Here is a 21406-nt window from a genome sequence, read left to right on the forward strand (position 1 = left end):
GATGGAATGCATTAGGCAGTGATGTGGTGGAGGCTGACTCCATACACAGTTTCTAATGCAGATATGATAGAGCCCAGTAGGCTCAGGAATCTGTACACCAGTTGATTGACAGTTGAGAGGCGGGACCAAAGAGACAACCTTGAGGTTACCTTGAGGTGCTTCCGAGGCTTAGCGTCCCCGCGGCCCGGTCGTCGACCAGGCCTCCTGGTTGCCGGACTGATCAACCAGGCTGTTGGACGCGGCTGCTCGCAGCCTGACGTATGAGCCACAGCCTGGTTGATCAGGTAATGAGCCAAAGGTCAACCCCCGCAAGCACAAATAGGTGAGTGCAAATAGGTGAGTGTACACACACACACACACACACACACACACACACACACACACACACACACACACACACACACACACACACACACACACACACACACACACACACACACACACACATAGTTCGAGGCGGGACCAAAGAGCCAGAGCTCAACCCCCGCAAGCACAATTAGGTGAGTACATACACACACACATACACACACACACGCGCACGGGCACACACACACACACACACACACACACACACACACACACACACACACACACACACACACACACATACACACACACACGCGCGCGCGCATACAGACACACACACACACACACACACACACACACACACACACACACACACACACACACACACACACACACACACACACACACACACACACACACACACACACACACAAACACACACACACACACACACACACACACACACACACACACACACACACACACACACACACACACACACACACACACACACACACACACACACACACACAAACACACACACACACACACACACACACACACACATACAAACACACACACAAGTGTGTGAGGAATTGAATAAGAAATTCCAGGAGGTCTTCACCTTAGAGCAAGGAGAAATTCCAGAGGTAAGTGAGGGAATAGCTAACCAGGAACCACTGGAAGAGTTTGAGATTACCAGCGGGGAAGTAAGGAAGTGTTTACTAGAGTTGGATGTGACAAAGGCTATAGGCCCAGATGGAATCTCCCCTTGGGTTTCAAAGGAAGAAGCAAGAGAACTGTGCCTACCACTGTCCATAGTGTATAACAAATCACTGGCAACAGGGGAACTGCCAGATATTTGGAAAGCAGCTAACGTAGTCCCGATATACAAGAAAGGGGATAGACAGGAGGCACTGAACTACAGGCCAGTGTCCCTAACCTGCATACCATGCAAGCTGATGGAGAAGATTGTGCGAAAAAAACTAGTGGAGCATCTGGAGCGAAGGAACTTTGTAACACAGCATCAACATGGGTTCAGGGATGGCAGGTCCTGCCTCACAGGGTTACTTGAATTCTACGACCAGGCAACAAAAATAAGGCAAGAAAGAGAAGGGTGGGCAGACTGCATATTTTTGGATTGTCAGAAAGCCTTTGATACAGTGCCACACAAGAGGCTAGTGCGAAAGTTGGAGATGCAGGCTGGAGTGAAAGGGAAGGTACTCCGGTGGATAGAGGAGTACCTAAGCAACAGGAGACAACGAGCCTGTGTGAGGGGTGAGGTCTCAGATTGGCGAGACGTCACAAGTAGAGTCCCGCAGGGGTCAGTCCTTGGACCTATACTGTTTCTGGTATATGTAAATGATCTCCCAGAGGGTATAGATTCGTTCCTCTCAATGTTTGCCGACGATGCAAAAATTATGAGGATTGAAACAGAGGATGATAGTAGGAGGCTACAAGATGACCTAGATAGACTGAGGGAATGGTCCAACAAATGGCTGTTGAAGTTCAACCCGAGTAAATGCAAAGTAATGAAACTAGGCAGTGGAAACAGGAGGCCAGACACAGGATACAGAATAGGAGATGAAGTACTCCATGAAACAGACAGAGAGAAAGATCTAGGAGTTGATATCACACCAAACCTGTCTCCTGAAGCCCACATAAAGAGAATAACGTCTGCGGCATATGCGAGGCTGGCTAACATCAGAACGGCGTTCAGGAACCTGTGTAAGGAATCATTCATAATCTTGTACACCACATATGTAAGACCAATCCTGGAGTATGCGGCCCCAGCATGGAGCCCGTACCTTGTCAAGCACAAGACAAAGCTGGAAAAAGTCCAAAGGTATGCTACTAGACTAGTCCCAGAACTAAGAGGCATGAGTTATGAGGAAAGGCTGCGGGAAATGCACTTTACGACACTGGAAGACAGAAGAGTAAGGGGGGACATGATCACAACCTACAAAATCCTCAGGGGAATCGACCGGGTAAACAAGGATGAACTATTCAACGCTGGAGGGTCGCGAACAAGGGGACACAGGTGGAAGCTGAGTACCCAAATGAGCCACAGAGACGTTAGAAAGAACTTTTTCAATCTCAGAGTAGTTAGTAAATGGAATGCATTAGGAAGTGATGTGGTGGAGGCTGACTCCATACACAGTTTCAAATGTAGATATGATAGAGCCCAGTAGGCTCAGGAATCTGTACACCAGTTGATTGACGGTTGAGAGGCGGGACCAAAGAGCCAAAGCTCAATCCCCGCAAGCACAATTAGGTGAGTACAATTAGGTGAGTACACACACACACACACACGCACACACTTCTAGAGAGGTTTGGTATCTGAGTGGACAGAGCACGGGACTCGTACTCCTGAGGCCCGGGTTTGATTCCCGGACCGGGCAGAGACAAATGGGCAGACTTTCTTTCATCCTGATGCCCCTGTTACATAGCAGTGAATAGGTACCTGGGAGTTAGACAGCTGTTACGGGCTGCTTTCCTGTGTGTTGGGGGGGGGGGGAATTAGTTAGTAGTTAGTAATAACAACTAGGTGAATACACACACACACACACACACACACACACACACTCACAGGTGTGTGTGTGTGGGTAGGGCTGGGTGGCCGAGTAGACAGCTTTCTAGACTCGTGCTGAGGGTTCGATCCCCGCACCCGGTGGAGAGTAGGGTTCGAACCCTAGACTAGGGTTCGATCCCCGCACCCGGCGGAAACAGATAGGCAGAATTTCCTTAACCCTGATGCATCTGTTACCATTCAGTGAATAGATACCTGGGAGTTAGACAGCTGTTACGGGCTGCTTCCCTGGGGATGTGTGTGTATGCGTGCACGTGTTGGAGAGAAATATATGTATTCAATATAATAGAGAAAAAATAGATTGGTTAGAAAGGCAGGGTCCAAAAGCTTAAGTAGTTCGATCCTGCAAACTAAAATAGAACATTAAAATAATAAATACACACACTCACACATTCACACACACACTCACAAAAATGTTAAGGAGTGGACATAATGCTAAGTCTAACACGAGAGGCAAATATCAGCAGGGTGCAGTATATGGCATTCTGGCACTCGTCATGTCATCCTTCAGGAACTTGAGCAAAGATCCCTTCCGGTGGCTGTATACATCGTTTGTTAGACTATTATTGAGTATGCAGCCCCAGCATGGAGCACTTACCTAAAGAAGCACAAAACAATACTAGCAAAGGTCCAGAAATATGCAGTATTGTTCGTTTGTGAGCTAATGGAATTGAGCTATGAAAAAAGACTGATGGAACTGGACCTCATTACGTTGGACAAAAACAGGAACTGGGCAGACTTGATAATGACATAAAACAGAGGGAGAGAGAGAGCGGGAGAGAGTGAGCGGGAGAGTGAGAGACAGAGAGAGAGGTAAATACAGACCTGTGTCACTGTTTTCGTTACTCATAAAATCCTGGAATCATTAATTACACTGCAAATAATATTTTTTGAACATCATCGGCTAATATGTGATCGACAGTATGGTTTTTAGAAAATGCCGATCTGCTGCTGATCTCTTGCTAAAAATCTCCACTAAGTGGCATCAGTCACTGGATGAGTCCAAGATCAGCTGTGTTGTTGCTCAAGACACAACAGGAGCCTTTGATCGGGTTTGGCACTAGATTAGTAGTGAAGCTTCAAGCACTAGGCATCTCAGGCTCCACCTTAGTGTTATTAAAAGATTACCTTCAAGAATGGACTCTAAGGGTAGTCCTCAATGGAACATAATCTGAAAACACTCAATTCCTTACAGGGTTCCACAGGGTAGTGTGCTTGGCCCTTTGCTGTGGAATGTCTATTTCAACTTCATTTCATTCCTGAAGCTGAAGCCTATGCTGATGACTGCACTCTAACCTTTACATACAGAAAGGAAGAAATACAAACTGCTGCAAGTCTCCTCAATTATCAACATTCAGTGATTTCTCCCTGAAGTAAGAGATGTCAGGTCACATTTGCGACTGAGAAGAAACAAGCGATGATGGTAACTAGAATGCACATGTCAAATCGGACAAGCTTGCAAGTGGGTGGCAAAACCCTGGAGCTCACACACGAAATGGGCATTATGAATATCAATTTCGACTATTTAGTCGAATGAAGTTCGATTCTTCAGTGACAATGAAGAGCCTCGTGCTTAACCTAGCTCAAAAGGCAGCTAGGAAAATTACAGCTCTACGGCGCATTTCACACCTTATTGACAGCAGGGGCAGCAAAACCTTATATGAAGCACAAGTTCGCTCTCATCTTGAGTATGGACCCCTTTCCTGCATCGTCTTCCCCTATCAATCATCAGACTTTTGGACAAAGTTGAGAGACGGGCAAGAATGCTGATCTCTAGTCTTGACCAAGTCTGGTGGGAACGGTCTGAACATCAGAGCCTGCAACACCGTCTTGACGTTGGTGGTCTTCCAGTCATGTACAAGGCCAACATTCTCAAAGTTCCGCACCTGGTCCAACTCCGTAGACAGCCAATAGTAAGCACCCGTAGCACTAAGGTCTCAACCTTCAACAGTCTCATGCTGGAAGTGCCTTTCTCAAGAACATCACTCCATCAGCGATTATTCATTCCGAGGCTGACTCGCATCTGGAACTTCTTTGCTCAATAGGTTGATACATGGGAGATCAGGTCAATTGATCACATGAAGACTCTGGCACACTGTTGGCTACAGGCTCCTCTGGTTACTTATACGATTGTTACATAATATGATTAATGAGTAAAGTTGATTCCTATTGATTTATTGTATTATAATAGACTAATATAATAATATAATAAGGGAAATTATATATAATAGGTTCATTAAATACATTGGTCTGTTGGAGTAGGTTTCAACTGGGATAAGGATTACAGCACTTGCTTGCAGTTTCACCAGGTTCCTTGTATGATAGTTCCTTTATAAAAGTTCCAATATACATACTCTTGAAATAAATAAGTTTCTAGGAGCAGGCTTCTGATGAGCTGAGCTGATGATAACAGATTTTACTTGCAGTTTCATTAGGTACGTCATTTGACAGCCCTTTTGAACCCTATTCTTTGTTAAAATAAAAGAGAGAGATATAGAAATAATAAGAATTGGGAGTAGATGGGGGATAGGGCAGCAGCGGTGGTGGGAGACCACCGTTGTCAAAGGTGGGAGACCACCGTTGTCATAGGTGGGAGACCACCGTTGTCAAAGGTGGGAGACCACCGTTGTCAAAGGTGGGAGAGTGTAACAAAATGTTTTAATGTGAGGGAAGGTGTGAGGGAGAATTGAGGAATTGAGTAAGGAAATTCAATGCTTCAGACTGTGCCATATTTTGTTACGTGTTCATCCTTAATTGATGCTGCTGAGAGCTTGGCATCACCGGCAGGAACAAGGAGGTCTCAGTGTGCCTGGAATGGTGGAAATGGCTTCTGGTATTGTCTTACGCCCATATCATGAAAAATCTGGTATTTGTACTGGTAATACCTAGGCTGGTATTTATTGTAACACCAGCCTAGGACTTTTCAAATAAAATTCCTTTTTAGCAAACTTACAAAAATTTTTTTTTGCAAATTTAAACTTCCTTAGCTTTCAGGTGGTTTATGTAATGCGTACTAACAACATTGTGGCTAAGTATTGTTAGTTGTAGGTTCTGTTTTGCTTTACTATACGTCATTGCTAATGCTCTCTATAACACTATATTATTATGTTAATTGTTTTTATTTCCAAAATCGATATTGGAAAATACTTGATCTTGACTGTGATTATTATCTGTCTTCTGATTTTAATTTCTGCTCCCAGGTTCGAATTTGAGCAATAACTATGCTGCTCTCCCAAATTAAATCTTAAATTTATCCTTTGTGTTATTTTGCTTGATATTACAATTAAAAAGTTAAGTATCTTAGTAATAGTTTTTTATTCCAAATTAAAATGTTCTCCTTAGACTTTTTTATTCGGTCCTGTACAGCTTCTACGTTATTATTGTTTATGGTCTCCTGTGTTCTTGTCACTGCAGGACTCCCTGAACTTTTGGCCTTCGTTTCCCCATGATATTGTGAGCCTGTAGGGCTTCTCTAAACGTTTATAGGTCTCAAGTCCAACACCAAACCAGACCAGACCTGGGTATATAAACACATCTTTATAGTTTTATCTGCAGTATTTTAATTCTAACATCTTTTTTACTTATTGTGTTCCATTATATATAAATATTTCTTCTTGATATAAAGATCATTTTGGGGCAATAGAGTGACTTGCGACCAGGTGATTATCAGACGCTTGCCTTAACCGCTTGGCCTCGATGGAACAAAAGTTGGCCAACCCAAAACACTAGAGAGTCCTCTGGGTTCTGGAGACCCCATACCGGGGCCCAAACCAGGGTTCTCTAGCCAACCCGACCACTCTCTGGCCTGCAGTAATATCGTTCACGCTCTTACGTCCCTGTCAGATGGCAATGAAACCACAATTGTGTGATATATCAATGAAAATAATTTTGAGAGAATGGAGTGATTAGAAGTGAATCACCAGGTCGCGAGTTCAAATCACTCCATTGCCTCAAAATGATTTTCATTGGTATAGCACGCAATTGTGGTTGCATTGCAATCTGACAGGGACGTAAGCGCGTGAACGATATTTCTGCAGGCCAGAGAGTGGTCGGGTTTTCATTGGTTTTCGGGTTTGATTTTCATTGATATATCACACCAGTGTGATTTCATTGCGGTTTGCTTCATATATTTGCTTCAATATATCTAAGCATGATATTTTCTGGAAATATGTTTGCAAGTCTGAAGTTGAAGGTTCACGAGTCGCTTCACAGCTTGGCGTAGGGTGGATGCACTGTCAGGGAGAAAAGGCATATTAACATTATAGTATAAAAATGGTAATAATGATGTCGATACTTAATGTATTTAAATTTGACTCATATTACTGAACAAAAGAAAAGAAGATCTAGTTGATAAAATTGTAATTAATAAACACAAGTGACATGTAAGGGGAACTAATAGCAAATTTATATGAACACAATATTCATCAAACATTTTCTCCCCAGACACCAGGGGACAAAACCTTCCAGCTTGGGTGTACAATGTCTCAAATGGAGAGATAATTGTTAATGTAATTAACGTTTTTTCTATGGTGTCTTTTATTGCAGAAATATTCATGCAATACTGCTTTGATGGTAATTCTGAACATCACAAATTTTTATGTATATAATTTGTTTTATATTTTATGTTAAAAGAAGAACTACAAGAAGTTAATAACCTCTGTACGACGCTAGACATTAGCGAAGACTTAGGGCGACGCAGTTCGGTGCTCGACGTTATTTTTAAGAGGACGGGTTAAGCTCTCGGTATTGCTATCGACACATCGACAAGGAGGAAAGGCTAAAATACTCAAATAGCTTTCTCCATTGTATGGGAGTGAACCATACAATCGAGAACCTAAACCGTCTGACAGTTTTATCAACCTTTCAAGTTAATATCTTACTGATACTCAGGCAGAGTTGTTAAATCTTGGTATAAAGTGCCATCTTTATCCAAAGTACAGATAAGCTATGGTAAAGATGAATTGGTAACAAGTCCACTACGGGCTCACCTTGGTCCGTGCTGCTTGGAACTTTTGTTCTGAGTAGTTGAATCTAAAAAATAACAACAGCTGAATTAACAATTAACTACCAAGACTTGTACAAGCTGCGACAGGAAGGTAAAATCGAAACCAACCCGGATCTTCAGGAACAGTTACAACCCGAGAGCACCAAAAAGCGACACCACAACTCTCCCGGTCTCCTCGCACTCCCGGTCTCCTCACACTCCTGGTCTCCTCACACTCCCGGTCTCCTCACACTCCTGGTCTCCTCACACTCCTGGTCTTCTCACACTCCTGGTCTCCTCACACTCCTGGTCTCCTCACACTCCTGGTCTCCTCACACTCCCGGTCTCCTCACACTCCTGGTCTCCTCACACTCCTGGTCTCCTCACACTACTGGTCTCCTCACACTCCCGGTCTCCTCACACTACTGGTCTCCTCACACTCCTGATCTCCTCACACTCCCGGTCTCCTCACACTCCTGGTCTCCTCGCACTCCCGGTCTCCTCGCACTCCCGGTCTCCTCACACTCCCGGTCTCCTCACACTCCCGGTCTCCTCACACTCCCGGTCTCCTCACACTCCCGATCTCCTCACACTCCCGGTCTCCTCACACTCCTGGTCTCCTCACACTCCTGGTCTCCTCACACTCCCGGTCTCCTCACACTCCCGGTCTCCTCACACTCCTGGTCTCCTCGCACTCCCGGTCTCCTCGCACTCCCGGTCTCCTCACACTACTGGTCTCCTCACACTACTGGTCTCCTCACACTCCTGGTCTCCTCACACTCCCGGTCTCCTCACACTCCCGGTCTCCTCACACTACTGGTCTCCTCACACTCCCGGTCTCCTCACACTCCCGGTCTCCTCACACTACTGGTCTCCTCACACTACTGTTCTCCTCACACTCCTGGTCTCCTCAAACCTCAACACTCCTGGTCTCCTCACACCTCCACACTACTGGTCTCCTCACACCCCAGGTCTCCTCACACTACTGGTCTCCTCACACCCCAGGTCTCCTCACACTCCCGGTCTCCTCACACTACTGGTCTCCTCACACTACTGGTCTCTTCACACTCCAGGTCTCCTCACACTACTGGTCTCCTCACACTCCCGGTCTCCTCACACTCCCGGTCTCCTCACACTACTGGTCTCCTCACACTCCCGGTCTCCTCACACTCCCGGTCTCCTCACACTACTGGTCTCCTCACACTACTGGTCTCCTCACACTCCTGGTCTCCTCAAACCTCAACACTCCTGGTCTCCTCACACCTCCACACTACTGGTCTCCTCACACCCCAGGTCTCCTCACACTACTGGTCTCCTCACACCCCAGGTCTCCTCACACTCCCGGTCTCCTCACACTACTGGTCTCCTCACACTACTGGTCTCCTCACACTCCAGGTCTCCTCACACTACTGGTCTCCTCACACTCCCGGTCTCCTCACACTACTGGTCTCCTCACACTACTGGTCTCCTCACACTCCCGGTCTCCTCACACTACTGGTCTCCTCACACTCCAGGTCTCCTCACACTCCTGGTCTCCTCACAATACCACACTCCTGGTCTCCTCACACCACCACACTCCTGGTCTCCTCACACCACCACACTCCTGGTCTCCTCACACCACCACACTCCAGGACTCCTCACACCTCCACACTCCTGGTCTCCTCACAATACCACACTCCTGGTCTTCTCACACCACCACACTCCTGGTCTCCTCACACCACCACACTCCTGGTCTCCTCACACCACCACACTCCTGGTCTCCTCACACCACCCCACTCCTGGTCTCCTCACAATACCACACTCCTGGTCTCCTCACACCTCCACATTCCTGGTCTCCTCACACCACCACACTCCTGGTCTCCTCACACACCTCCACACTCCTGGTCTCCTCACACCACCACACTCCTGGTCTCCTCACACCACCACACTCCTGGTCTCCTCACACCACCCCACTCCTGGTCTCCTCACAATACCACACTCCTGGTCTCCTCACACCTCCACACTCCTGGTCTCCTCACAATACCACACTCCTGGTCTCCTCACACCTCCACACTCCTGGTCTCCTCACAATACCACACTCCTGGTCTCCTTACACATCCACACTCCTGGTCTCCTCACACCTCCACACTCCTGGTCTCCTCACACCTCCACACTCCTGGTCTCCTCACACCTCCACATTCCTGGTCTCCTCACACCTCCACACTCCTGGTCTCCTCACAGCACCACACTCCTGGTCTCCTCACACCACCACACTCCTGGTCTCCTCACACCTCCACACTCCTGGTCTCCTCACACCTCCACACTCCTGGTCTCCTCACAGCACCACACTCCTGGTCTCCTCACACCACCACACTCCTGGTCTCCTCACACCACCACACTCCTGGTCTCCTCACACCACCACACTCCTGGTCTCCTCACACCTCAACACTCCTGGTCTCCTCACACCTCAACACTCCTGGTCTCCTCATACACCTCCACACTCCTGGTCTCCTCACACCTCAACACTCCTGGTCTCCTCACACCTCAACACTCCTGGTCTCCTGTCACCACCACACTCCTGGTCTCCTCACACCTCAACACTCCTGGTCTCCTGTCACCACCACACTCCTGGTCTCCTCACACCTCAACACTCCTGGTCTCCTGTCACCACCACACTCCTGGTCTCCTCACACCTCCACACTCCTGGTCTCCTGTCACCTCCACACTCCTGGTCTCCTCACACCTCCACACTCCTGGTCTCCTGACACCTCCACACTCCTGGTCTCCTGACACCTCCACACTCCTGGTCTCCTCACACCTCCACACTCCTGGTCTCCTCACACCACCACACTCCTGGTCTCCTCATACACCTGCACACTCGCTGAGAACAAGAGTACTCCGTGCCCAGAGGGTAAACTCTACTTTTAGATTGATGGTGTGGCAATGGGGTCGCTATTGAGGGGTCTGGGTCGCTAAGGCATTCATGGCTCATGTTGAGTTCATTGAGTCCCATTCATGGTTTCTGTTGAGACCAGTTGAGTCTGTTGAGTGCAGTGGGAAGGGCTGAACCTTAGTATCTGATGTAGAAATGTCGACGACATGTTCAAATGTGTTGACAATGATAACACATTGGAGAGGCTTCGTGGCAAGTTACATTAATTCTCCGGCTTGAAGTTAACAGTTGAGAAAAGTGAAGGAGGCAGGACTCCATTCCTCGATGTTCCCGTTGACGGCAACTCGAGAGGTTCATCAAAGATGTGTACCGTAAACCAACTGATGCAGGAAAATGTTTCGATGGTAGGAGTGAATGCACTGATAGGTATAAGAGAAGCATCATCAATGCATATATAGGTCATGCAATACGTACATGCTTTGTATTATAAAATTTCATTTACTAAAATTTACTGAGGGGACGGTGGAGGTGGGAATGATGGGGAGGACGAGGACGGTGGAGGTGGGAATGATGGGGAGGACGAGGACGGTGGAGGTGGGAATGATGGGGAGGACGAGGACGGTGGAGGTGGGAATGATGGGGAGGACGAGGACGGTGGAGGTGGGAATGATGGGGAGGACGAGGACGGTGAGAGTCGTAAGTTTTATAGTCGGCAAACTAGACAGTATCTATATCTCCACAGACAATGGAACAACAAAACACATTGTGTATCTACAAGCATTGTGAAATTAAACATATTAGAAATGTGCGTTTTCTCTTTTCTTCGTTTTCCATTTCTGACCGACAACAACGCGTGGCTACGTACAGTAGTATATTAATAATGTTAGGAAAGAACCAGTTTGGATGGAAATATTTTCAATTAACGAAAAGTGTCTGCCTGATAGGCAAATCTGGCCTTGCTGACAAGGCCAAGTAGTACAGTTCAGGCTATTAAGGAACTACATATATTAGAAATGAACTACTTGAAATGGACGCATCAAAATTATTAAGATCAGAAGATTAAGAGACTATTACTTACCTCTGCAGTCTTCTCTGTTTGGGATGAAGAGGAGGTCGTCGATGGCCCAGGCACTGCGGGTAACTTTACCTTCTATGGTGAGCTGAGTCAGGGAGAGTCTATTATAAATAATATGGTTCACAAAGCTAAACATAATTTAAAAATAACTTTTAATTATAAATATATATTTTGTCCGTAATAAGAACTCTATGACTCGACCATTAGCTTGCCTAAACCGGGCTCCTCCCACTATTTAATTTAGTACAGATAAGAACTGTGTACACCAGTTGGACGAGCCCTGGTACAGCAGGATCCAATCTTGGTTGGGTCGTAGAGTTCTTGGTGATTTATTGACTTCGAGGCCCCTCAAGTTTTCACTCACTCACTCACTCACTCACTCACTCACTCACTCACTCACTCACTCACTCACTCACTCACTCACTCACTCACTCACTCACTCACTCACTCACTCACTCACTCACTCACTCACTCACTCACTCACTCACTCACTCACTCACTCACTCACTCACTCACTCACTCACTTAATCACTCACTCACTCACTCACTCACTCACTCACTCACTCACTCACTCACTCACTCACTCACTCACTCACTCACTCACTCACTCACTCACTCACTCACTCACTCACTCACTCACACACTCACACACACACACACACACACACACACAGTAGTAGGCCAGCAACGGTAGGAGACACTCGCGATTAGCGAGGTCCGCGGAAATTCGTCAATTTCTCGGGACATTGAAGGATTATTGAGGCTAGATCATAGTATTTGGCCTCTCGCAGTATGTAGCTAGCAGGGTGCTACATAGCATAGTCATATCGCTAGCGATAGTGCAACAAAACCAAAGTGTAACTAGTGGAATCACCGGTGCATACAGTGTGGAGGACCGCGTAGTGACCTGACCTGACCTGACGGCCAGGTGGGACGACCCGCCGTGGCACTGCTGACTGTGTTTGTGGGTGGTGACTGTGACTCCAGAGATTTGTGTAGAAAAGAATCGACATCGGCAATCTACTAGCACTTAGAGAATCACCAAGTGGAAAGGCGACGACGGAGCACCATCGTCAACCATACATCATCATTACTCATCTAGTTGTGTGAGCGGGAAACATACTGGTATGTACCCCCTCTCTGGTCAAGTAATCAGGTGTACAGTGTGAGGTAAAATATTATCAAATTCTTGTTCAGGATAGTATATATATTTAAAATCTCGGTGTGGCTCATTCTAGGTAGAAGTTACCGCTTACGGGAACTAGTGACACACGCACGTGCACGCACGCACGCACACGCACGCACGCACACACTCACTCAAGCCCACGTACGTATGCACGCACAACCACACGCACACACAGACTAGAAGGGATTAACACCTTTCGTGGAAAGGAGATAAAACCTCTCATAATCCACCCCCCCTCTCTTACCCCTTCTCTTCCACCTCTATTACCTGCTGTAAGCTGAACACCTCACCTACTCTTTACCCCATCCCATGCGCACACACGTTCTCTCTCTCTCTCTCTCTCTCTCTCTCTCTCTCTCTCTCTCTCTCTCTCTCTCTCTCTCTCTCTCTCTCTCTCTCTCTCTCTCTCTCTCTCTCTCTCTCTTGCTCTCTCTCTCTTGCTCTCTCTCTCTCTCTCTTGCTCTCTCTCTCTTGTTTGCTCTCTCTTGCTCTCTTTTGCTCTCTCTCTCTCTTCCTCTCTTTTGCTCTCTCTCTCTTGCTCTCTTTTGCTCTCTCTCTCTCTTGCTCTCTTTTGCTCTCTCTCTCTCTTGCTCTCTTTTGCTCTCTCTCTCTCTCTTGACAAGGGGCAAAATGGCAGGAGGCCGCAACAGGGACACGGGAAGCAGCCAGGGAGATCAAACGAAGGAATTGCTAACCCAAGTTCTGGAGGAATTCAGGTGGGAGGTGAATGAAATGAGGATTACAATTAACAATCTGCAAAGTGAGCTAGCATCAGCAAGGGAGGAGATCAAATCTCTCACAGAGAAAAATAAAGAGACCGAGCATCAGATTATCATCCAAAGGGAAGGTGGGAATGTTACATTGGAAGGAAATGCCTCTGTACCTGATACATTTGTGGATATACTGAAAAAGAGCTCAGAAGCAATGGACACAGTGAGGGAGGTAGCGATGCAAGCAGCTACGTCACAGGAAGCAGCAAGGTGCACCACTCAACTGCTGGAGAGATAAAGATCAGTGGTAGTTGTAGGCATCAAAGAACAGGAAGGATCCAACAGGCAAGAATGGAATGGCAAGGATAGAGAGGCAGTACATGGGCTACTGAAGGGGTTACAGATGGAAGGGGCTGTATATAACATTGAGAAGGTTTTCAGGTTGGGCTGGTACAACAAGGACAGAAACCGACTTGTAAAGGTGGTGTTTACAAATGAAACCACGAAGGAGGACATTCTCGAAAGGAAGAGTCGTCTGCAGCATATGGTATGATACAAAAAAGTATTCCTGCAGAGGGACAGGACGAAGGAGGAGAGAGCCAGGGCAGCAGAGGCAAGGAGGAAGCGCAGGGAGAGAGGAGCAAACCAGGAAATCACAGCCCCCAACACAACAGTCCCAGAGACAAGAGGAGAACCCAAAACCAGCATCCCAGCAACACCAGAGGGGGGTGTTGGAAATTTCCAACACCGAATACAACACTGTTGTATTCTCATTAATTATTACTAATTCTACTAATCATTGTAGTAAGTAAAATTAACACAACGTAGAATTCACATGTACTAATAATTTCATCTGTGCAATAGGCTAGAATTCTCACGTCACCCGACGCCAGTATTGCGTCAGATTTCATTACAATAAACACATTATATCCAATGTATCTGAGAATTGAATTCGATTCTCTATAACCAAGGCGTTCTGTGTGATAATTAATTACAGATAAATTGACCTCCAACTAAAAGCCGAATAGAGCGTTAGAGTCATAGCAGTTATCTAGTGATAAAAATTAACGTCACAAGTGAATGCCATGGAGAGACATTAATTCCTCCCCATTATATGTTTACTATCACTGAACTGGCAAATAATAATATTTAACTCTTCTAAATAATAAACCCGTCCTGTCTTGAACATTTCAAGCACAAATGCGAGAAATACTAATATTCATGACAATAATTTGTCTAATGAACGCGAGACGCGGCGTGGGTGAGGAGGGCTCGCCAGTACACGTGGGCATAAGCTCTCGGGTGCACCTGTTCGCATCGTGCTCACGAGGAGACGCCATTATCCAGTCATCAGGGTAAACGTTGTCCATCCTCAGAAGAAAGTCGCCACTGTGAGGCGTGAACAACCTTGCAGACAATATCTTCAACTGGTGTCAGCGTAATATAAGGAACCTTTTTAATCTGGTTCTTGACTACACGTGACCGACCAGTGAAGCGCGCTATTATCCAGGATAGGTGAAGCCAGAGCCTGGGGCGCGAATTTCGGCAATCTTAAAACTTATACAGTGCCCATATTAGCTAAGTATCTTATCCTTATTTGATGCATCGTATAGGGTGTAGAATAGTAGCTGGGTGATTTGTCGTGACGACGTATACCAACACCAAACCACAGCCGAGTCCAGGATATTCAGAGGAAGCATCGTGACTTACACAAAGGAATCGTCATTAAGCTAAGATTCCTTTGTTTTCCTTTATTAATTATCTGGAATTATTTACATGCAGAGCTCTTTTGGACTGACATGTGTTTATTGTGATTATCATTATTATACTCATAATCTATGTTCCTATTAATGGTAATGACATTGGTTATAACAACACATAGGATTAGATTATTATATCTTGGATTAGTGAATGAACCACACTAGTTCCTGGACGTAATGAGTTCCAGTAATAACCCCCCAATGTAGGTGTTTGAGGGTTTGATTCATTTAATTATACAGCCCATTAATTATTTCTGTGTTCATATTCTCTAGTTTATCCATAGTTACTGGTTCATCTAGGAATTATCTAATGATCAGAAATTCTCAGTTTCCCTCTTTACTATAAAAGCGGGTGGTCCTTCGTAATTTAATTTACTACATTAATATTTAAATAATTAGATTCAAGCCCCAAATGTCCCACATTATGGTCCTTATCAAACCGGATAGGCATTAAATTTATAATTAAAATATTAATCATTAATAACTAATCCTTGTGTGACATAAGCTAGACTAACTATTTAATTAATTGTGTCAACTAACAGTGTAACACATCAGTTAGTCTAGATCACACTAACATATTGCTACTTTCACCTCATGTATAAGGTAGCTTTAGTGGGTCATAGCCAATTACCCACAACATTTAGACCTACACTTCATACTGAAGTAGAATCTTTAGGTCACCAAGAGCAACAGCTCATAACCTTATATTAATCACTAACACCAATTAAGTGTTAACCATTTAGGCTATACCAATGCTTCAATGTATGGCTGTCAGCAGACTGTCCATTATAGCCTGAATCCATGTTATAATTACTGATTCACTCAAGTCAGTGGATCATTAACATTTAGGGATCCAGTATACTAATATAAATTACTGATCTCATACTAGTTAATCATTACTAACCCTGATAATATTTTATTCCACAATTAGGAGTACATTTAAGAGTTAGGTAATATTTACGGCAGTAGAATACTTGCCAAACACAATTAATTCCTTTGTGTTCATTTAATTTCTTATACACATAATTATACAAGTGTATATTATATAAAATCCAAAAAACCCAAAAACACAGCACAATTATTTGCACATTACTGCACCATAATATAATCTTTGCCAACCTTTATTAGGTAGCAATTTAGGCTGTGATTGTGTTGAATTTGGCACAAGCACAGACTAAATATAGTTGTAGTTTCTTAAGTAGAAATTCTCACGACTAGGCTTGAGCTAGTTAGTGACACATATATTATTCATTTTGTGCTGACCCTATCAAGGGTGGGATTAACCATTTATTGTGTAATTATTTTATTGCATATTTCTATGTATGTCTTTGAGTGTTACTGTAAGTCCACTACCCATCCGAGGCTGATTTAGAAGAGCTAAGCTGAGGAACACCTGTAGTGAGACCAAGGTACCACTCAAATCTTAGTTGCTTATTATTAGGTAGGTAGCTAACCTCTAAATGAGGTAAATTACGACCAGCCTCAAGAAATACCAGGCTGTCAATACTTATACCTGCTCTACATCAAGTAGCAGACACCATAGCTATACCACTAGCTACATAAGCCCTATCAGGCTCCATTTACCGCAAGAATGAATCCTTTAGAAAGGAATGCAAGATTCTTGACAGCTCTTCAACTTCAGCTAGGAAAACAGTTTATCAAATGTGACAACTGTGTAGAAACTGACCCAGATTACGTCTACAGAATAGCAAGTTCCATAAGGAGCGCTAACAAAAGATATGACTATATCAAGACTGTAATCGAGTCCCACAGGAATTTACTCCAGGTCGATCATACTGTCTCAGACGACTTATGTCTAACAGAATCTGATCTTGATAACTATGAACGTAGCGTTCAAACCAGGTTAGACCAATATGATAAGGTGCTTGCGAGACTAGATATTCCCGAGTGGATAGATCAGATCATTAATAGACCTGTACCCGAGTTAACACTCAGTTCAGATGAAATACCTGAACTACTTCAAGGTGAGGAGAATCCTCTAATCAATACTGATCACTACACAGGATCCACAACTGAAGTTCAACCTTCATTTTCTAACATCTCATCTAATACAGCTTCATGTGATGATTCGTTCACAGAGTCTGATCAATTTTCAGACCACTCTTCTCCATGTTCCCTGGATTCTATAAGTTCAATACATAAAGCTACTGAATTAACTAGCTTATCACAAGAACCCAGAGAAACAAGTGAAGCTGCAGATGAAACAAGTGAAGCTGCAATGATCAGTGAATCTGAACCAGAAAATGATAAAGCTAATTCTGCAGCAGCAGTTGAAGCCGTAATCAAAGCCGAGGCTAAGCAAGAAGCCTTAAGCAACACAAGTAATGGTCACAATTGCTCCCAACAGCCTTCTAAAGTAAGTGCTAACAATGAGAAGACTATTATAAACCTTGTGAACCAATTATTAAATTTATCTTCACCAGAGCAATCAGTTGACTCTTTACAAGCCTTTAGTTTTCAGCTTGAGTCACTGATAAATTCTTTCAGTAAAGAGGTGGATCACCCAACTACTGAGTGGATGACTAAAATTATCATCCAGAGAAAATTGTCTGGTGACATACTTAATAAATTATATGTATGCCAGAATGGTAATACCCTGTCAATGCAGGATATATTTACAGGTTTGCGCAATATGAGCAATCATACAGTAGACCAAGCAATTAATTGCAAATCTGAATGCACCAAAACTGTACCTACATCAGTTTCCTTGCCTGAAACTCCTAAAGTGACACTGTCACTAGGTAACCAAGGTGCTAATAATCAATGTAACCAAAATCAGTCAAACACTGATTCATCAGTGAGGCCTAAGAGCCCCACAGGTGCTCCTAAGAGACCTAATAGTCCAAAGAGCACTCCCAAGAGCCTGTTAATGGTTCCCCAGAGTACACCAAGTACTCACAAGAGAATAAATAACAAGCAAATGCAAGCAGCAAAACCATCACCACCTGCAAGTACTGTTTTACCTAAATCGGTAACCCCTAAACGATCTGTAGGATGGGGAATGTGCTTGTTTTGCAATCAAAAACATTCTCTGTACAAATGTACTAATTATCATAATAGAGACACAAGAGTCAGACGACTCAAACAGTTACACAAATGTACTAGGTGTCTCAAACCACATAATGTTAACAGCTGTGAAACCCCATTGAACACCTGCAATAGGTGTAGAAGGGGCAAGCATCATGCTGCACTGTGCAAATTAGTTAGGACTAATTATGTCAATCCTAGAATAGGACGTAGAGAATCTACACCAGTACAGTGCTGCAAGGTGCGAGATGTGTACAGCGTAACTTCACAAGCATCTCAAGAGGATGCTGCCTTGCCTACTGCCCAACTTCAAGTGAAGAACAGAGGAACTAAGATCACCATACGTGGACTATTTGATCAAGGTTCCCAGAGAACTTTCATTACTCAAAGAGCAGCAGAAGCACTTAATTTGCAACCAATAGGACAGGTAAAATTAAACTTGTCAGGGTCCATGATAAATCGAGGAACCCATGAATACTCAGTAGTTCAACCGCTTGTACGACTAGGTAGTCATGCCAAGACTGTCCAAGCCATTGTTGTAGATCAAATACCTTTAGACTTAAATATTAAGGGTCTGGGGTACACAGCCCACTTCCTGCAGGAACGTGAAATTAATTTGGCTGACAACAAGTTAACGTCTGACCACCTTAACAATGTAGATGTACTAGTAGGAGCCGACTACTATTACCTGTTCATAACTGGACATGTTAAACGATTGGGAATGAATATGCTCCAATCTGCAGGTGGCTACTTACTTACTGGTAAAGTTCTGAATGTGAACAAGCCTAAACTTGCCAACAATAATAAATTAGTCAGCAGTAAATCAATTCTCCAGCAGCAAGCTAAAAGGAGAAACACAGCTGAGTAATAAACTCAGATTGAATGTAGTGCAATTGATACTCGCCGAGATGTTTCATAGCTCTCAGTGAAAACCAATGGTCCGTACTCAAACAAGTACAAGTCACAGCGACCAAACTATTGAATTCACTGCAGACCTAGAATTATTCTCGACAAGTAGTAATTGACCACACTCAGTCTTCCTAGGTAAATTGTAATGTTGGGCTAGAGAATCTAGTACTCCCTAGGTAATTAATAATGTTAGGCTAGAGAATCTAGCACTCAATGCCACTGGCATTTCCTGAATTTAGTAATTCTTTGAAGTCATCAAGCAACTTCAGTAATCACAAATTCACTAGGACCACTGGTCCACTATACTTGCGCTTAAAGGTTTGCCAAGAAAACCTTCTTAATACCATGTTTTCTGCACTAAGAGTTAGTGATAAATACTTGCATCAATTTGTTTGAGTTGTTTTCTTTCGTTTCTGCTTATTTAGTGTAGGAGCGAAGCACGAACAAACTTGCAAACTTTCTAATAAGTAAGCGAATTTACAGAGAACTAATATGTTTAATACATTATCGTTAAACATCAGCATTGTTAATTAACATGCTTCATGAGCTTAATATAGCTCACCTTAGAATTAACGTAATAATATGAGTGCTTGTTCCCCATGCGTACGAGCTTAATATTGCTCGCCATGACAATCGAACGCTTTAATGTTCCCCATACCACGAGCACTGCTCACCATGATAATTGAATGATGCAAAACTCCACCTCGTTAATTCGAGTTCACTGAACTCACCCTGTTAGCACTGCTAACGAGCTCACTGTAGCTCACCCTGTCAACACTGTTGACGAGTTCAATGTAACGCCCCCTGTTAGCACTGCTAACGAGCTCACTGCAGCTCACCCTGTCAACACTGTTGACGAGTTCACTGTAACTCACCCTGTTAGCACTGCTAACGAGCTCACTGTAGCTCACCCTGTCAACACTGTTGACGAGTTCAATGTAACGCCCCCTGTTAGCACTGCTAACGAGCTCACTGCAGCTCACCCTGTCAACACTGTTGACGAGTTCACTGTAACTCACCCTGTTAGCACTGCTAACGAGTTCACTGAACTCACCCTGTTAACACTGTTAACGAGCTCACTGCAGCTCACCCTGTTAGCACTGCTAACGAGCTCACCCTGTCAACACTGTTGACGAGTTCACTGTAACTCACCCTGTTAGCACTGCTAACGAGTTCACTGAACTCACCCTGTTAACACTGTTAACGAGCTCACTGCAGCTCACCCTGTTAGCACTGCTAACGAGCTCACTGTAGCTCACCCTGTCAACACTGTTGACGAGTTCACTGTAACTCACCCTGTTAGCACTGCTAACGAGCTCACTGTAGCTCACCCTGTCAACGAGTTCACTGTAACTCACCCTGTTAGCACTGTTAACGAGCTCACTGTAGCTCACCCTGTCAACACTGTTGACGAGTTCACTGTAACTCACCCTGTTAGCACTGCTAACGAGCTCAATATAGCTCACCATGTTCACGAGTTTAATATAGCTCGACCTGTTAATGAGCTCAATACTGCTCACAATGTTAATTCGAGTACATTTTTGCTCACAATTAGTTTAGTCCCATACTTAGGTAAGTTAGAAATTCAAACCATTTATTTAGGTAGGTTTAGGGACTTTAGTAGTGTCAACTGAGTACTAGCCTAATCTGTACTCACCATTAATTACAGTTGACTATACTTATAGAGACTGATTTAATAAACTCAAATTCATGTAAAGGTGATTTCGTATTAACAAGTTTACAGTGTCAAGCCTATGAGCTACCATTCAATTAGCTCATAAGTCAGAATGACTAGGCTACTAATCTCACTGTCGACTCAGAATTTTCCTTGATTTTAATGAATAAACTTTTCAGTTCTCTACTTTTCTATTATTTTAGCTAGTTAGCAAATTAGTTGTACCATCAGTCCGAATGACTACTGCACGGCAGTGCACATTAAATTCAATTTCCTCATTTGAATTTGGGG

At 44.3% G+C, this 21406-nt stretch overlaps 1 protein-coding gene across 1 annotated transcript in view; it reads right to left on the reverse strand.

Moving 5' to 3' along the window:
- Positions 1-6432: 6432 nt before the first annotated feature.
- Positions 6433-21406, reverse strand: part of LOC123756330 (MAM and LDL-receptor class A domain-containing protein 1) — a gene marked incomplete in the record, with an annotated part of 412433 nt that continues 397459 nt past the window's right edge. The window contains 2 exon segments of the mRNA XM_069331355.1: positions 6433-7128; positions 11831-11912. Of these exon segments, the coding sequence (XP_069187456.1) occupies positions 7103-7128; positions 11831-11912 (108 nt within the window).

Source organism: Procambarus clarkii, chromosome 25 (genome assembly GCF_040958095.1).
Source record: "Procambarus clarkii isolate CNS0578487 chromosome 25, FALCON_Pclarkii_2.0, whole genome shotgun sequence".
Lineage (NCBI taxonomy): Eukaryota > Metazoa > Arthropoda > Malacostraca > Decapoda > Cambaridae > Procambarus > Procambarus clarkii.